We start from the raw sequence: 18,399 nt of genomic DNA, 5'->3' as shown, positions 1-18,399 counted from the left end.
GTGGCCAACTTTTCCGGGCCCATCTTGATGAGTTCTGCTGCTATACCGTCCTTACCAGCCGCTTTGTTGTTTTTGAGCTGGTGGATGGCATCCTTAACTTCCCTCAGCGTGGGAGTTGGTTCGTTCCCGTCCTCTGCTGCACCAACATAGTCATTTCCTCCGCTGCCTTGGTCCTCCGTGCCTACATTCTCTTCGCCATTCAGGTGCTCGTCGAAGTTCTGCTTCCACCTTTCGATCACCTCACGTTTGTCCGTCAGGAGGCTCCCTTCCTTATCCCTGCATATTTCGGCTTGCGGCACGTAGCCTTTGCGGGATGCGTTGAGCTTCTGGTAGAACTTGCGTGTTTCCTGTGAGCGGCACAGCAGTTCCATTTCCTCGCACTCCGCTTCTTCCAGGCGGCGCTTTTTCTCCCGGAAGAGACGGGTCTGCTGCTTCCGCTTCTGTCTGTATCGCTCCACATTCTGTCGGGTTCCATGCTGCAGCATTACCGCCCGTGCTGCATCCTTCTCCTCCAGAACCGCTCTGCACTCCTCGTCGAACCAATCGTTTCGTCGACTCTGTTCTACGTACCCGATTGTGCTCTCAGCTGCGTTGTTGATGGCTGCTTTCACTGTACTCCAGCAGTCCTCTAGAGGGGCCACATCGAGCACACCCTCGTCCGGCAACGCTGTCTCAAGATTCTGCGCGTTTGGGCGCAGTTTAACCATCACCAGGTAGTGATCGGAGTCGATATTAGCGCCACGATAGGTCCTGACGTCGATAATGTCGGAGAAGTGCCGTCCATCAATCAGAACGTGGTCGATTTGCGATTCCGTTTGTTGTGGTGATCTCCAGGTGTAACGATACGGGAGGCTGTGCTGGAAGAAGGTGCTACGAATGGCCATGTTCTTGGAGGCGGCGAAATCGATGAGGCGTAGGCCATTTTCGTTCGTCAGCTGGTGGGCGCTGAACTTTCCAATCGTCGGTCTGAATTCCTCCTCCTGGCCTACCTGAGCGTTTAGATCCCCTATGATGATCTTGACGTCGTGGTTTGGGCAGCGGTCGTACTCGCGTTCGAGCTGCGCGTAAAATGCGTCTTTGTCATCATCAGTGCTTCCGGAGTGAGGGCTGTGCACGTTTATTATGCTAATGTTGAAGAATCGGCCCTTGATTCTCAACCTGCACATTCTTTCGTCGATCGGCCACCAACCGATCACGCGCCTCTGCATGTCGCCCATCACTATAAAAGCTGTTCCCAGCTCACGTGTGTTGCCGCAACTCTGGTAGATGGTATGATTACCTCTAAACGTTCGCACCATAGATCCTGTCCAACACACCTCCTGCAGCGCTACGATTCCGAACCCGCGGTCCTTCAGTATATCGGCGAGTATGCGGGTGCTCCCGATGAAGTTGAGAGATCTGCAGTTCCACGTACCGAGCTTCCAATCGCAAGTCCCTTTTCGTCGCTGTGGTCGTCGCCATTGGTATCGGTTCGCATTCTTCTCTTGTTGATTTTCCGGTGCTAGTCTTTTTTACGGCTGGCTCGCAGGGCCTGACACCAACCCACTAACCCAGGGAGCTGAGCTTACCTTCCCGGAAGCTACGGGTTCTGCATTGGCATTTCCTCCAACTACAGTGCTAAATAGCTAGGCTCGAGCGCCAGTCTTCGCCGGGGGTGGTGTTTTTAATGGGCGCCCAGGAGATAATATTTTACCTGAGCTTCCACCCCCAAAAAAACTATATACTATCGCAATAAATTTAGATTTATATTTCGGTAGATACATGGTATAACTGTATTTTTAGTGACATATAATACGAGTAGCATTTAAAGATCACTGTTGTTTTTCAAACAAGTCTAGTACTTTATTACGAATAATTTCGTGACGTTGATTGCCCTCCATTGTATATTTGTTGACAACTTTGTGTGAAAAATGCGGTATTTTCCTAGTATTTCGAGTGAAATAAGATATGTGTACGATCGGAAAGTGGGACGATAGGTCTATGGCAGTGTCTCCAGAGCCGCGGTTCGTGTCGTTACATACCCCCACCCGTAAACTATGGCAAGGTTCTGGGGTCTCCGATGATCCGTCGCCTGGTTTACACTTCTCTTCTACGTCAAGAACCGCTAGTTTCACTGCAGCCCTTTTGAGTACTCCTGTAGCTGTCTTCACAAGGGCTTGTCGCATTCTGCCGTCTCTTCCAGGGAAAACCTGAATGACTCGGCCCCGGATCCACTGGTTCCTCAAGCTTCCATTCACTGCCAAGACCAGGTCACCTACCTGTAGATCCCTCGCTTCCTCGTGCCACTTTGTCATACGTGTGATCACAGGCAAGAATTATTTTATCCACCTACGCCAGAGTTGATCAGTGATGTGTTGGGCTAGCTTCCAACTGCTCCTTAGTGTGGCATGGTCTTGAACGGGTTCTGTAGGCAGAATTTTCACACCATTTGAACTCCTGAGGAGGAAATGGTTCGGGGTGAGCGATTCCTCGTCTGCTGACTCCAAAGGTATGTAAGTCAGAGGCCTACTGTTGATCATGGCCTCCACTTCGAACAAAATGGTCTCCAGGGTTCCGTCGTCTGGGCCTCGAGGTGCGTCTATTATCGTTCCAACGGCCGCTTTAACCGAACGCACAAGCCTCTCCCACGCCCCGCCCATGTGAGGCGCAGTGGGTGGGATGAAATTCCATTTTGCTTGCGCGCTTGTGAACGTAAGAGCGATCTCCTCGTTGCGAGATTTTATCTCGCTGGCTAACTCCTTGCTTGCTGCCTGAAAACAGGTACCGTTATCGGTGAAGAATTCTGACGGGGAGCCCCGTCGAGATACAAATCTGCGAATGGCCATGATGCAAGACACGGCAGACAGGCTATGGACCACCTCGAGGTGCACCGCTCTGATCGTAAGGCAGGTGAACAATTCCACCCACCTCTTCGCCTGACTTCGCCCGAGTATCACGAATACTGGTCCGAAATAGTACAGCCCCACGTATACGGAGAACTCCATCTTCGTCCAGGAAAGGCCATCGCTTGTAAAGGCGGCTTGATTTAGGTATGGCACAATGTCGGGATTCGTCAGTTCCTGGGGTTTTCTTCAGTGCTGTAATTTCCTCCGGGAAGGCTTCACCTTGTGCGGTTTTCCAAAGGCAGCGTTCGGCTTTCGCCAGTTCCTCTTGGCTGAGTATACCGCTGGCTAGCTGGCGACCTTCAACCTTGCGTTTTAGGTTACCGACATAACGCAGTACGAAAGCTACCGTACGTTGCATTTTCGCCCACTTGCTGAACCGTGCAGGATCCACAATCGAGCACTGAACGTGATGCAGATGCACAGAACGTAGTTCATCTTGAGTAGTACAAGTTTGCAGTTGTTCTGACCAGGAGGTTTCCTGTTGCTTTAGGAAGTCAGGGCCACGAAACCACGGGCCATCTGAGTTGAGGTTTGGACCAGTTTTCCACTAAGTGGCGTCATCCGCTGGGTTTATTTTCGAGGGTACCCACCGCCAATTCTTCACATCCGTTGATAGCAGTATTTCTCCCACGTGAACAGCAACAAACTTGTGGTAGCGGCGATGTTCCGATTGTATCCAAGCGAGTACCGTCTTGGAATCACTCCAGAAGAAGACATTGGCAATCGGTACGGTGTGGTATTGTTTTATCGACTCCGAAAGGCGAGTTCCAAGAACGGCTGCTTTCAGCTCCAATCTCGGAATGGAGATCGTGTTGATAGGAGCCACTTTAGTCTTGGCAGCTACCATGGATACCTGAATCTGATCTCCTACTGGAAGACGAAAGTACGCCACGCACGAATATGCAGACTCGCTGGCGTCAACGAAGATGTGTAGCTGCAGTTGGCCGAAGTCACTTGGATACGGTGACCGAAAATAGCACCGAGGAATCCTGAGAGATGACAGTTGGTCAAACAGCGCAATCCACTGCTTCCATCGCGCAAAGCAGTTTTTGGTAACCGGATCGTCCCAGCCAATCTTGGAGATCCATGTATCTTGGATAAGGATCTTCCCGTGCACCAAGAAGAATGAAAGACAGCCTAGTGGATCAAACAAGCTCATCACTACCTGCAGGACTTCCCGCTTGGTCGGCACGCGATCCTCCTTCAACACCTGTTGTATATCCGATCGAAGAGCAAACGTATAGGTGAATGCGTCCTCCATCGGTAGCCATTGCATTCCAAGCACCAATTCCGTGGAATCCCCGCGCGTCAATGCTAGATCCTTGGAATTTTCGCTCGGTCGTTCATCAATTCGTTGAATTACTTACGTGGAATTTGAGAGAATGTTGCGAATCTCGAACCCGCCCATCGCGTGAACGGACTGGACTTCCTGAACAACTTGGATCGCTTCCTCGATCGTTTGGAAGCTGTCCAAATAATCATCCACGTAGTGGTTATCGTGGATAGCAGCCGCTGCTCGAGGAAACTGATCGGCATACTCTGTGGCGTTGAGGTTCTTCACGAACTGCGCCGACGCTGGAGAACAGGTAGAGCCGAACGTCGCCACCTCCATAATATAGACTAGCGGGCTATCGGAAGGATGTTCCCGCCAGAGAAAACGTTGAGACTGCTGGTCTTCCTTCCGTATCTTAATCTGGTGGAACATCTCTCTTATGTCCCCTGTGACCGCCACCGGGAATTGCCGGAAGCGAGAGAGTACAGCTAGCAGCGGAGTCAACAGGTCCGGTCCTTTTAGGAGCTTCGAGTTGAAAGATACATAGCCGACCTCTGCCGCTGCGTCCCAAATTAAACGAAGCTTGTTGGGTTTTTGGGGTTGATCACAATCCCTAAAGGAAGATACCATATCCGGCTGGTATCGCTACATGCCAGATCTTCTTCTGTAGCTCGCCGGGCGTACCCCTTCCGTTCGTAGTCTCGAATCTGTTGGATTACTCTATCTCCTAGATTCGGATTCTGCCGGAGCTTGCGTTCCAAAGATTGTAGACGCCGTAGAGCCATGCTGTAGCTATCGGGAAAATCCACTTCATCGGTCCTTCAAAGCAAGCCGGTTTCAAAAAAGTTACCAATTCGCCGGGTAGTAGATTCCAAGAGAATTCTGGCCCGTTTGTCATCCTCCGAGTCCGTTTGGATGCCAGGCGACACCATGCAGCTTTCGATGGCAAAATAATCCCGCAGCTGTTCGTTCAACAGTTTATCTGGATCCGCTGGAGCGACAGTGTGGAAGCAACGGAGCATCTTGAATTGGCGGGCACGCCCCCGTAGATGCTCCATCCGAGATGACACTTGACGGCCACCGGATCATGAGGGCCTCCTTCTCGCATTTTTCTCGGCAAGCATAATCCGAGATTGTTGAGTCCGATGAGCAGTTTGGGCTGAACATTGGTGTAGTCCTCGACGGGAAGCCCTCGCAGGTGCGGGAAGCGTTGAACCATTTCTCCGTAGCGTAGCGTTTGCGATGGAAGCAGCAGGCAGCTTACCCCAACTAACAATCACTCATTTTACAAGCACCTTCACGACGAATTGATTCAGCATGATGCTGAATAACATTTGGATAATGTTCGGGTTTTGTTCACACAAATTTGGAGTAACTATAAAGCATAGTGTTGTGTATCAACTGAACTGTTTGTTGTGAAATCGTTTTACTACTATATACTAAAGCTGTTATTCAGCTTAGCATAAATGATTAAAAATAAAAAAAGGTTTTTTTTTTCGATTTCTACGAGAGTTTATGATTGGAACTTAATGCTGTGGACAAATATTGTGAAATAATAACTACACATAAATTTACCTAAATCCAAATTCGAACTCGAGACCCGTCAATTGCCAGCCGCATGCCTTCCTACCTGCGCCATCCAAGAGATGATGAATTGCAGCGCTCAAATCAAAACATATACTTCCCGTGGTTTAATAATCATCAGACTTTAACTCCTATTCAGCAGTGGTGAATTTGCACAACATTATGGCTAACGACTGAACAACGGATTAATTCAGGTGTTGTTCAATAAAATACACGTGTTTTTCATCATGTATTCTGAGTCGAAGTATGATGAAACGAAAGCGTTTATTTGACTTGTGAAAAACACATTATACAGATACAGGGGATGGCCAAAATGTTTGGGATAGGCAACTTTTTTTTCTCTCACAAAAAGTTTAACAAGCTATAACTTTTCATAGAGCGCATCAAAAAATCGAGATATGACAGTTCAAAAATGAGTTGTCTAAAAAATAGTGTTTTACCCGAACGGTTCTAACTTCGCGAAAAATTAATCAATCGAGCCCAAATTTTTACCAATGATGCACATATAATAGGTTGGCAAAGAGTCAAAATTTGATATTTTTTGATGCACTCTATGAAAAGTTATAGCATGTTGAATTTTTTTGTGGGAGAAAAAATGTTGCCTATCCCAAACATTTTAGCCATCCCCTGTACATGTCCTAATTTTTACATGAACTTAACAAGAAGCAGAAAAAAGTCTTGTTAAACTATGTTGTAAAAGAATTACTGCGAGTCGAATAAAAATCTTATTAAACGTTTGAAAAGTGTTTTAAATTATCATTGTTAATTCCAATACGAAAAGTTGAACATTGGCTACTTTTTCAATTGAAATAGCATTTCCCGAGCAGAAGAAAATAACAAGTGAATAACATATCAAGGTATTTATCTTAAATACTACCATACCTTGATATGTCCTTCATTAGGTGGTAATAAGAGGCAAAATAACAAAAACAAATACCAAAATTTTGTATAAATAACACCTACAAAATAACAAGTCTTGTTGTCGACTAAAAGTGAGTGTCTGTAGAATGCAGTGCACATAAGCTACGTTTGTGACAACAAAACTGCAAAAATCCAAGTGCTTGCCACCCGAAAAATCATCAAATTGATGCCAACTGAAAGTGAGGATCGCGATTGAAGTTCTCCCGTTCATAATTCCACGAAGACAATCGCTACCGTACGTAGAAGGCGATTTGTTTTCTGCCGAGGAATCTAGCTGATCACAAGAAGCCTCGATAGAGTTCGCCATCTTTCCTGTTCCATCCATACGTTGGTGCTCTTTACAATGTCCGACAACGATAGGCAACTGCGGAATAACACTGCCAAGCAGTCGAGCAGTACGAAAGATATGAGTGTAAATGAACTAGCCAATCTGATGAAGTCACAGTTCTCCACGTTCCAAAGTACCACACGCGATGACATCAACGCTCTGGGAGAGAAATTATCATCAGAAATGAAACAGCTCAGAGAAGAGCTCACGGTGGATATCGATCAGCTTCGACAGGAGAGCAAACGAACCTATGATGAGCTAGCGTCCTCCATTCGGAGTGTCGAAACTGGAACCACTCATGCTCTCGAGGTAACAACGAGAACCAATGATCACATCGTTAGTGGAGTACCATATGTACAAGGAGAGAATCTTCCTTCGTATTTCAATGCTTGGTGTTCTGCTTTGGGATATACTGAGGACTGTTTACCTATGGTTGATATTTGTCGTCTGATTGGGAGAAATGCTGCAGCCGGCAAATCTGTCGTAATCATGATCCAATTTGCCTTGGCTGTGCAGAGAAACGATTTTTATTCTCGTTATCTGCGCTCACGTTCGCTGAACCTCTCCGACATTGGATTTTCTATCAACAAACGGATCTATGTGAACGAGAACCTTGGACCGGCCGCCAGACAAGTCAGATCGAAAGCCCTGCAGCTGAAGAAAGATGGAAAGTTGCAATCTGTTTATACGAGGAATGGAACAATCTTCGTGAAAAAAACTGGGACAGATCAGGGAGCTGCTGTAGGATCCACGGATGATTTGGAGAAAATGCTGAATTCGTCGTAAACCTATCCTTGTAAAACCCTCAGTTTTCCCATGAATCCACTCCCAGTTTTTCCTTTGACTCCAGCCTGAAAGTTTAAAACTATACTTACCTTTCCATTTTAGATCTTGTCTTCCTTCCAATCCAATCCCTAGACATCCTTTGTATCCCTTCCTAAAAGTCAAAACTATTGCTGCTGTTGCTGGTGGAGAAATTACGTTGCTATGCTGCTGTTGCTGTTGGTCACTGTTGCTGCTTAGATACTACGGAAACGTCAATGGGTTCCTGCTGTCGTTGTTGCCCAGTTCAATCGTATTGATGTTTTGTTACGAACGGTTATTTTTGCATTTTGTGTCACTATCAATGAATTGTTATTTGTTTTTTTTTCCTATCAATGAATGAATATGAAGATGAACATAGTTTTTTATTTTGTTGGTATGGTAAACAAAGTGCTCAAATCATTTTCCGCTCTGATCTCATCTGTACATATTTTTGATCATGGATAATGTTCCTATTAGCAACACCTCTGCAAATTGGTGCATTCCGGGAGTAGTAATGAAATCGGCCTTAATTCCCGGGAAACTGTCAGTGTGTTGTGTAAATAGCCAAAGTTTGTGTGCTCGTAAATTGTCGAAATTCCATGAATTCAAACAAATTATTCTTATGACCAATGTTGATATTGTTTGCATAAGTGAAACTTGGTTGAATGATCACATTGATGATAATATCATAGCAATAGATGGATATAAAATAATTAGGAATGATCGAGTAGGTAGAACAGGTGGTGGAGTTTTAATGTACGTTAAACAAAATCTAAATTTTAATGTTATTGAATTTTCAAAATGTGAGATAGGTGAAACAAATTCTGAATTTATTATTTGCGAAATTAGTATGCCACATTTTCGTACGAAGCTGTTTGGAGTTTTCTATATCCCTCCCGAACTTGATTGCTCTGAGGTTGTGAACACAATGCTTTGTCGTTATGGTTCATTTTATGATGCAATTTATCTTCTAGGTGATTTCAACACTAATTTATTGAATACAAATGCTAGCAAAACTGTGAGATTACAGGAAGTGTTAACTGCTCATGGCTTCATGAGTATAGGAAATGAGCCAACCTTTTATCACAGAAATGGGTCATCTCAACTGGATTTATTACTGTGCAATGATCCCTCGCATGTTTTGAAATTTCACCAAACGGACATTCCTGTACTTTCGAATCACGATATGATATTCGCCTCTTTAAATTTTGAAACAACACTGTTGCAAGACAGTTTTCAATATCGAAACTACGATCGGGTAAATGTAGGCATGCTTCGTGATGCGTTAGAATCAGTTGATTGGGAAAGTTTTTACAGTATTACAAACATTGACTTGCTAACAGAATTGTTCAATTCCACCATTCGTGATCTTCATGACCAATATGTACCGTTTGCAACAATAGTTAAAAACAAGAAAGCAAATCCTTGGTTCAATAAGGACATCGCAAGAGCTATTGTTGATCGCGATCTTACTTTTAAACAATGGAAATTAACCTCAGATGAAAATAATCATGCTTTGTACAAAAGGCTTCGGAATAGAGTAAATCTACTAATTAGGAAAGCAAAGCAACAATTTTACACTGCAAGAATTCACACTGATCTACCACCAAAAATATTATGGAAACGTCTTAAAACTATAGGAATCAATACTTCGTCATCCACGTCCTGCAATAGTTTTGAACCAGATGTAATAAATAAGTTTTTCTCAGAAAGTTTTAGTGAAGGTGATGACGGTTTCATACCGCAGCCACATGTACAAGAGTGGCCAGCATTCAATTTCACTCAAATAAATGAGTTCCAAGTTATCAATGCGATATGTGATATCAAATCTGACGCTGTAGGGTTAGATAACATACCACTTAAATTCATAAAAATGTGTATGCCTTACATAGTTTCACAAACAACTCATATTTTTAACGCAATAATAAATAGTTGTCAATTTCCAAAATGTTGGAAGCAATCTAAAATTATTCCTATAAAAAAGAAAAACAATTTGGATTCTGTTCAAAATCTTCGTCCGATTAGTATTCTTTGTGTACTTTCCAAAGCATTTGAATCTTTGTCAAAAAAGCAAATATGTGAGTACATAAATGTTAATAATCTTTTAACTGATATTCAATCAGGCTATCGACCAAAACATAGCACAAAGACCGCGATGATGAAAGTGTTCGATGACATTGGTATAGTCTTAGATAAAGGAAAACCCACTGTTTTGGTATTACTGGATTTTTCAAAAGCTTTTGATACGATAAACCATTCAAGGCTTTGCAAAAAACTGCAAAGAAATTTCGGGTTTTCTCCTAACGCAGCTCAATTAGTATATTCATATCTCACTGAAAGATTTCAAAGTGTATTCAACAATGGCAGTTTCTCTAGTTTTGCATCCATCAAATCAGGCGTTCCACAGGGATCCATATTAGGGCCGATCTTCTTCGCTTTGTATATAAATGACCTACCAAATGTTTTAAAATATTGTAAAATACATATATACGCAGATGATGTGCAAATTTACCTGGATTGTTCAACCATTTCTAATGAATCTATTTCTAGATGCGTTAATGAGGATTTATCTAGCATTTTTGAATGGTCATCACGAAATATGCTATCGATTAACATTGCTAAAACTTAGGCTTTATTTATTACTTCAAGCCCTTATCACGAAGAGCTGCCATTGCTCACGATTAATGGAAATCGATTAAATTATGCAGATAAAGCAACTAGTCTCGGATTCACTATCAGAAGCAATTTTGAATGGGATGGTTACATCTTGCAACAATGTGGTAAAATATACTCTAAATTGAGAACTCTACGGCTAACAGGACATTTTCTCTCATCAAATATAAAACTAAAACTATTCAAAAGCTTAATTCTACCTTTCTTCATTAATTGTGATTTCTTGTTGATGCAAGCTTCTTCGAGTACAATTAATAAACTAAAAGTCGCTCTCAATTCTTGCGTGAGATATGTCTTTAATTTGGGTAGATTTGATCATGTTTCACATTTGCAATCAGTACTAATCGGGTGTTCATTGGAAAACTTTGTTAAACTGAGATGTTGTATTCTGATTAAAAACATTGTAACAACTGAGCAGCCTGGCTATTTATTCACTAAACTGACACCATGTAGAAATTTCCGTTCACAAAAATTCATTCTTCCTAGACATCATTCTACTAAATACGGAAATTCCTTTTTTGTCAGAGGTGTTACCATTTGGAATTCCCTTCCCAATGATCTAACGAATGAGCCATCAAGAATGAGATTCAGAAGAAGATGTTTTGAGCACTTTAGTTAAGTTTGTTGAGTTATTGAGTATGTTTATTATTTTTTTGACGATTGTGTAGTAGAAAGCAAATGTATGGAATTAAATATTTAGAATGTGGCACTGCTTCTACGTTATAAACATTGTAGCATAGATAAGACAGATAGTCTTAAGTTACTGATTCTAATAAAGAAATGAAATGAATGAAATGAATGCATACCTATAATTTCAAGTACTGTATTTGTTATTCCAAAGTTATTGAATAACAAACTAATAATATTTCTTGTTATCAAATGTTTTATTTCTTCGATGACTTCATGATGTAATAGCAAATCTTGCTCTTCGATTATTTTCACTGCTGAACCAACAAATACTACATCAATACCAAATTCTGCTCAAATACCTCTAACTGTTATTGTGATGTTCTCATAACATTTCGTAGAATAACGCAGTAATAACAATTTTAGGTATTAGAGTACATGTTGCTCTTCGCATGGTATTTGTAAGGTATGCCCTTCTGCTCGGATTGTACAGTTAAGTGTACAGCATAATTTTAGTTCAGCTATAATTACTATTATAAAGCAACAATTCAGCATGCATGCTTGTTTGCAGTTGGCGATTGTTAGTTGGGACTGTTCGCACATTGTGAAGGTCATGGCAAACTGCGCTGTTTTTTGCTGCAATCTTCAACTGGTCGGCGTTCGGTCAGAGTGGACTACGCAATTTTTTCGATAGGTAAAAATAAGCGAAGCATTTCAAAAACTTTGAGCTTTCCGTCATTATTTTGATACAGATGTTTCGTTACATAAAGAAACTATAGTATTCCCGATAAAAATGTACTACATTTGACATCACAAGTTTAGGCAGGGCATTTTTCTGAAATCGTCGAAAAACAGATGGTCCGGTCTGACTTAACGCCGACCAACTGTATTCGCTGTGAGTTAGATTCCTCTCGAGATACACTTCCGGTCCAGTGTAGCGTTAACGATTCGATCGGGCCGAAAACCTCTAATTACTTGGCCACTGCCTCTTCGATGAGTGTTTCCGAGGAGCCTTCATCAATGAACGCGAAGATCAGCATGTCCTTCCCCTTTCCGTGCAACACGACTGGAACTATCCGGAACATGCAGAACTGACCGATCGATAAATGGCTTGCTGACATTCCAGTAGATTGCGAACTCAACGCTGTACCATGGAGAAGAGTGTGGTGCTTATGACGGGAACCTTCAACTTCGCACCCTTTCCATGAACGACAAGGCCACTTTCCGTGATTATTCAGGCAAGTCCGACACAGGCCCTTCTGTTCCGCCAGTTTCCAACGATCGTGAGCGTTCAGGGATTTGAACCGGCTACAGTCCACCAGTCTATGGATTACTCGACTGCAACACAGGCATGGTTCGATCGATTTCCCAGTTTTGACCACCGAGGTAGATTACGTTGAAGTAGTGGAGGATTCCGCTGAGTGAGCATGGCGCCTTTGTTTTTAGGTTTCGTCCTGTCGATCTTGCCGAACCGATCAAGCGTAGGAAGTTCATACGAAACTTCACTCGCCGTCGCTACCATTCTCGACATAAAGTCTCCAAAGGATTGCTACGTGGCTACTGGAAGCCGAGACTTATAGACAGCCCACTCCATTCTCATCGTTCCGGGCAATTTCTCCACCAACTCCTGCATGAGTGCCGGATTTGAGTACATTCTGGCCTGCTGCAACTAGGTGATCAACCAAAGTTTGAACCGCTATTCCGAATTCTATCACCGTTTCTAACCGGTCGTACCTTGGCATCGGAACGTGGTGAATTTTCTCCAGCAAGGACCGGATTAGCAGCTCGGGTCGTACGTAGAGGGTCCGTAGAGTTTGGACAACGTGCGGTACGCTGGAGGGGAGAAGTAGCTTGCTGCGAACGGACTCCAGCACGTTGCCCTCGAGACATTTCTTGAGGCTGATCAAATTTTCCACGTCGGTATATCCACATGCTAATGTGGACTGCTCGAAGGTCGTTATGAAGAGAGGCCAGTCTTCTGGTCGGCCACTGAACTTGGGCAGGTCTTTCCCTAGAACTTGCCGCGCTGCCAGCTGATTGGTGCTCAATACTACAGGGACTCCGGGCGACGCGAGCGGATTACCCACTGAGAAAAGGTGCGATTGACCAACTTCGTTGCCTGCTGAAGCGAACAACGACGGATTCGGCGCCAGGATTGACGCCATTGGTTGAACGGCCGGAGGGTAGGCGTGCTGTGTTGGTGGAGATAAATGCGCTGTGGCCGCTGAAACGGGTATCTGCGATATTGGCAACACGTTGATCACCGCATGCGGTGTTTGAAACGTTGGTACATTGGGCTGATCGGTGGCGGGAAGGGAAAATGGCATTTGTGGAGGCGCCGAGGAGCTCGGCTCTGCTCTAGAAAATGCCGTTGGGGCGAGTGCTGCCGAACTAGTTGGAATTGGTGGCAGAATTTGCGCCGATGTGCTAGCTGCATGAGTCAACGCGGGGAGTGGCTTGGTAGAGTGGACTAGTGGCTCGGCCGGGGGTGGCGGTAGTTCCTCTTGTTTCGCCAGCCACGATGACACTTTCTCAATCGAATCCATATTCGAACTGGACTTGCTGCTGCATTTGGACATCTGCTTTAGTAATTCGTTCTTCTTGTCCATGGACTGCTGCCTCATAATCTTTCGTTTCTCCAGGATCTCCTTGTCTTCCCGAAGCTTCAATTCGCGTAAACGATGCTCTTCCTCCAAGAGTTTCCTTTTCTCTTCCAACTGTCGTTGAGCTTCTTCCAATTCGCGCTTCTTCAATTCTTCTTCCGCTTCTAGATCCAATTTCTGCTGCTGCTCCTGTTCGTCCAGCAATTTCATCTGCGCCTCCAGCATAGCCATCCGGGTAGCCGAACTTACGGTCGAAGGAGGTGAGTTGACCTTCGCGGAGGCTTTCTTCGACGACGCTTTAGAAGATTTCTTGTCGTTCTTCTCTGGTGGCTTTAGCGACTCCTTGGCCTTAGCTCCAGTTTTCTTCGGCTTATACACACTACATAAATACGGTTGATCCTTTATGCTTCCATCGACGCTAGCGCATGTAAAGTGCTCCCACTCATGGCATACATCGCATGCGACCATCTGTTCGTCTGCCGAATCCGGCCGGTGGCACCTTTTGCAATTGAAGCCTGTCACGTTATGATGTCCTTCCATCATCTCCCTCATACAAATATCTTAAAGATTTTGTGGGGTTAGATTTCACCAATCTATGATAGCAAACACGATCCAATTGTCTGTGCGCTTTAAGCTACAAAAAAACTTTATTTAGCTGATGTTATTAAGGATAATTTTTGGTAACTTACATGTTTGGTGTTCAGTTAATGATTTGAAAGGGTCTTATCTAACGTATACGGACTTTTGTAGGTAGTTTCTGTAAACACAACTCATTAGGTTTCAATAAATTTATATGTAGTTTCGCGTACTCACTTCTACTCAATAGGATACAGATTTTTAACATAAATGCACGATAGATTTAGGTTCAAATACTAGATAGGGTTAAGCACTGTAAAAAGTAGGTATATAATTAGTTGAGTTCAATTAGGTTATCAAATTCACTCGAAATAAATTTACAAATTATTCCTCACATAAACAAGATGCACATTTCCTCGTCCATTCACTTGCTATTTTATGACTTTATAGTGATTGTGCGAGTCATCTACGATGACAACTTTTGATCGTGTACGATCGGACGATAGGTCTATGGCAGTGTCGCCAGAGCCGCGGTTCGTGTCGTTACAATATGAGTGTTATAAAAAACATCACTAGTATTGTTCAAATAAATCCACTAAACTACTACGATAAATTCAAAATATAAAAACTACATGTCATTGCTTTAGAGTTTAGCTTATTGGCTTTTTTGTGTAAAAATGTGTTATTTTCGTACATTTTTTGATTAAACAAAACATTAGTGTAATTAGTAATTAGTGTTATAACTTTAAATTTTGGTTTATTGACTATTTTGTATGAAAATTATGGTATTTTTGTAGCTTTTTAAGTAAAATAAATTAAGAGTGTCATAAAACGTGACTTTTGTTCATCAAATATGTCCTGAACTCTGTTACGGATAATTTCAAGGCAAAAAACTACAATGCATTGCAGACCATTTTTATTTGTTAACCACTTTGTGTGAGAAATGTGGGACTTTCGATGGTTTTTGAGTAAACCAAAATTTGAGTGTAATGAAAACATCACTGTTATTCTTCAAATATGTCCCCCAAACTACTAAGTACAATTCAAAGCTAAAAACTACAAGCTATCCTTTTAATTTGATTTGATTACTTTGTGAAAAAAATATGGAATTTTCGTAGTTCTTCGGGTATTTCAAAATAAGAGTGTAATGAGAACATTTTTATTGTTCGTCAAAAACGTCCAGTACAATCCTACGAACAATTTAAGAACAAAAAAACTATATGTCATCGCTTTGAATTTAAATTAATTTCTTATTTTATGTGAAAAATAGGGTATTTTAGCAGTTTTTTCAGTAAATTAAAATATCAGTGTACTGAAAAATCACTTATTTTGCATAAACATGTTCACCCCGGCTGTATGCATGATTTAGGGTCGAAAAAACTATATGTCATCACTTTAAATTTTATTTTATTGATCAAAGTGGGCAAAAAATGCGCTTTCAAAAAAAAACTAGGAAGTGCCTTTTGCTTAACTTTGGGTAGACGTATCTATAAAAAATCTTTAAAATGGACGCTGTTCTTGAAACCTGTCCGGTTCCATCGCAAAAAAAGTTTTTAAATCGGTTGAAAAACGGCCGAGACATGCCTTGTCGAAGTTGGACTTCCGACTTTTTTTGGAGCCTTGGTAGTTTAAGTGTTAATACTCACCCATTTGAAAATCAGCATATATGGATCACACATATGTGACATGGCTGGCTGTTCGAGTCCGTATGAAGTTGATCATCAATATTAACCCTTCCGTTACCAACCCCCCCTAACGAGAGTGCGAAAAAATACTTTTTTCGTTATACCTTTTTTTTTCAATATTTTTCGACCAAATTTTGACACAATAAGCGGATATCCTTCTAATTTAAGGATTTGCTAGGGATTGTTGTAATGGCCACCTGGTTCCGGAGTTATTCCGGAATCAAAATGGGTCATTCGATTTGGCCATTTTGGAAAAAGTAAATTTTTGATATGAGAGCCGTTCAGTTTTCAGACCTAAGCGCACCAGAATGATAGAAAAATATGTCTAGAAGTCCATCCCGGTCACTACGTGCCTTGGAACCCGTTTTACGGATGTTCCGGGGAACCGGTTCCGGGGTCAATTTTTGAATTTGATTCAATACCATCATGCGACACCTCAAAATTCGTGGTTTTTCAATATGCATCATTCTGTGCTGTTTTGGCGTTATCCGAAATACTGTTGGCCATTTTGGAACCGGTATTCGGATTTCCCGGGAATCGGTTCCGGTGGTTCCGGGTCCAATTTTCGAAAATAAACAAACACCATCATGCGACATATCAAACTTTATGATTTTGAAAATTATGACAATTTATCATAATGATTGGCCACTTTGGATACATTTGGCCATTATGGAATTGGTATACAGATTTTCCGGAATCCAGTTCCGGGGCCATATTTTGAAAATGGTTCAATACCGTCATGCGGCTCGAACATCATGATTTTCAAAATACATTATTCTGGGCTAATATAGCGTCACTGAAATGCTGTTGGCCATTTTAGAACCGGTATTCGGATTTCCCGGGAACCGGTTCCAGTGGTTCCGGGGTCAATTTTTCGAAGATGAACACCAGGAATTCCTACGGAAGTTCTTCCAGGAATTCCTCTGGAAATTCCTCTAGGAATTCCTCCGGAAATTTCTTTAGGAATTCCTCCAGGAATTCATATGGAAAATCCTCCGGAAATTCCTCCAGGAATTCCTCCGGAAATTCCTCCAGGAATTCCTCCGGAAATTCCTCCAGGAATTCCTCCGGAAACTCCTCCAGGAATTCCTCCGGAAACTCCTCCAGGAATTCCTCCGGAAACTCCTCCAGGAATTCCTCCGGAAATTACTCCAGGAATTCCTCCGGAAATTCCTCCAGGAATTCCTCCGGAAATTCCTCCAGGAATTCCTCCGGAAATTCCTCCAGGAATTCCTCCGGAAATTCCTCCAGGAATTTCTCCGGAAATTCCTCCAGGAATTCCTCCGGAAATTCCTCCAGGAATTCCTCCGGAAATTCCTCCAGGAATTCCTCCGGAAATTCCTCCGGAAATTCCGCCAGGAATTCGTCCGGAAATTCCTCTAGGAATTCCCCTGGAAATTCCTCTAGGAATTCCCCTGGAAATTCCTCTAGGAATTCCTCTGGAAATTCCTCCAGGAATTCCTCCGGATATTCCTCCAGGAATTCCTCCGGAAATTCCTCCAGGAATTCCTCCGGAAATTTCTCCAGGAATTCCTCCGGAAATTCCTCCAGGAATTCCTCCGGAAATTTCTCCAGGAATTTCCTCCAGGAATTTCTGGAGGAATTTCCCCCAGAAATTCCTAGAGGAATTTCCTAAAGGAATTCCTGAAGGAATTTGCAGAGGAATTCCTGGAGGAATTTGCGGAGGAATTCCTGGAGGAATTTCCGGAGGAATTCCTGGAGTAATTTCCGGAGGAATTCCTGGAGTAATTTCCGGAGCAATTCCTGGAGCAATTTCCAGACGAACTCCTGGAGGAATTTCCAGACGAATTCCTGGAGGAATTTCCGGAGGAATTCCTGGAGGAATTTCCGGAGGAATTCCTGGAGGAATTTCCGGAGGAATTCCTGGAGGAATTTCCAGAGGAATTCCTGGAGGAATTTCCGGAGGAATTTCCGGAGGAATTCCTGGAGGAATTTCCGGAGGAATTCCTGGAGGAATTTCCGGAGGAATTCCTGGAGGAATTTCCGGAGGAATTCCTGGAGGAATTTCCGGAGGAATTCCTGGAGGAATTTCCGGAGGAATTCCTGGAGGAATTTCCGGAGGAATTCCTGGAGGAATTTCCGGAGGAATTCCTGGAGGAATTTCCGGAGGAATTCCTGGAGGAATTTCCGGAGGAATTCCTGGAGGAATTTCCGGAGGAATTCCTGGAGGAATTTCCGGAGGAATTCCTGGAGGAATTTCCGGAGGAATTCCTGGAGGAATTTCCGGAGGAATTCCTGGAGGAATTTCCGGAGGAATTCCTGGAGGAATTTCCGGAGGAATTCCTGGAGGAATTTCCGGAGGAATTCCTGGAGGAATTTCCGGAGGAATTCCTGGAGGAATTTCCGGAGGAATTCCTGGAGGAATTTCCGGAGGAATTCCTGGAGGAATTTCCGGAGGAATTCCTGGAGGAATTTCCGG

The 18,399-nt window shown here is 43.1% G+C and overlaps 2 protein-coding genes across 12 annotated transcripts in view; both read right to left on the bottom strand.

Annotated features, from left to right (window-relative positions):
* Nucleotides 1-18,399, bottom strand: part of LOC134288082 (scavenger receptor class B member 1) — a 682,758-nt gene that overhangs the window by 551,714 nt on the left and 112,645 nt on the right. The window contains exon 1 of one of the 11 annotated variants that reach the window (XM_062851797.1): nt 15,921-16,256. The exons of the other annotated variants lie outside the window; for them this stretch is intronic. Within the exon in view, the coding sequence (XP_062707781.1) occupies nt 15,921-15,962 (42 nt within the window). The 5' untranslated portion in view covers nt 15,963-16,256. Of the gene's footprint in view, nt 1-15,920; nt 16,257-18,399 lie in introns of those variants that run through there. 11 annotated transcript variants of the gene reach the window in all.
* On the bottom strand, nt 8,074-15,914 carry LOC134288084 (RE1-silencing transcription factor-like). The gene is made up of 2 exons (XM_062851805.1): nt 14,512-15,914; nt 8,074-14,455 (listed from the first exon to the last, which is right to left on the bottom strand). The coding sequence occupies exon 2, from the start codon at nt 14,248-14,250 to the stop codon at nt 12,670-12,672; it is 1,581 nt and encodes a 526-aa protein (XP_062707789.1). The 5' UTR covers nt 14,251-14,455; nt 14,512-15,914; the 3' UTR covers nt 8,074-12,669.

Source organism: Aedes albopictus, chromosome 2, assembly GCF_035046485.1.
Source record: "Aedes albopictus strain Foshan chromosome 2, AalbF5, whole genome shotgun sequence".
Classification (NCBI taxonomy): domain Eukaryota; kingdom Metazoa; phylum Arthropoda; class Insecta; order Diptera; family Culicidae; genus Aedes; species Aedes albopictus.
Note: the sequence above shows the minus strand (reverse complement) of the source record. Positions and strands in the feature narration are given on the sequence as shown.

Coding starts and splice junctions, on each gene's coding strand:
- LOC134288084 (XM_062851805.1), bottom strand. CDS start 14,250: ATGAGGGAGATGATGGAAGGACATCATAACGTGACAGGCTTCAATTGC.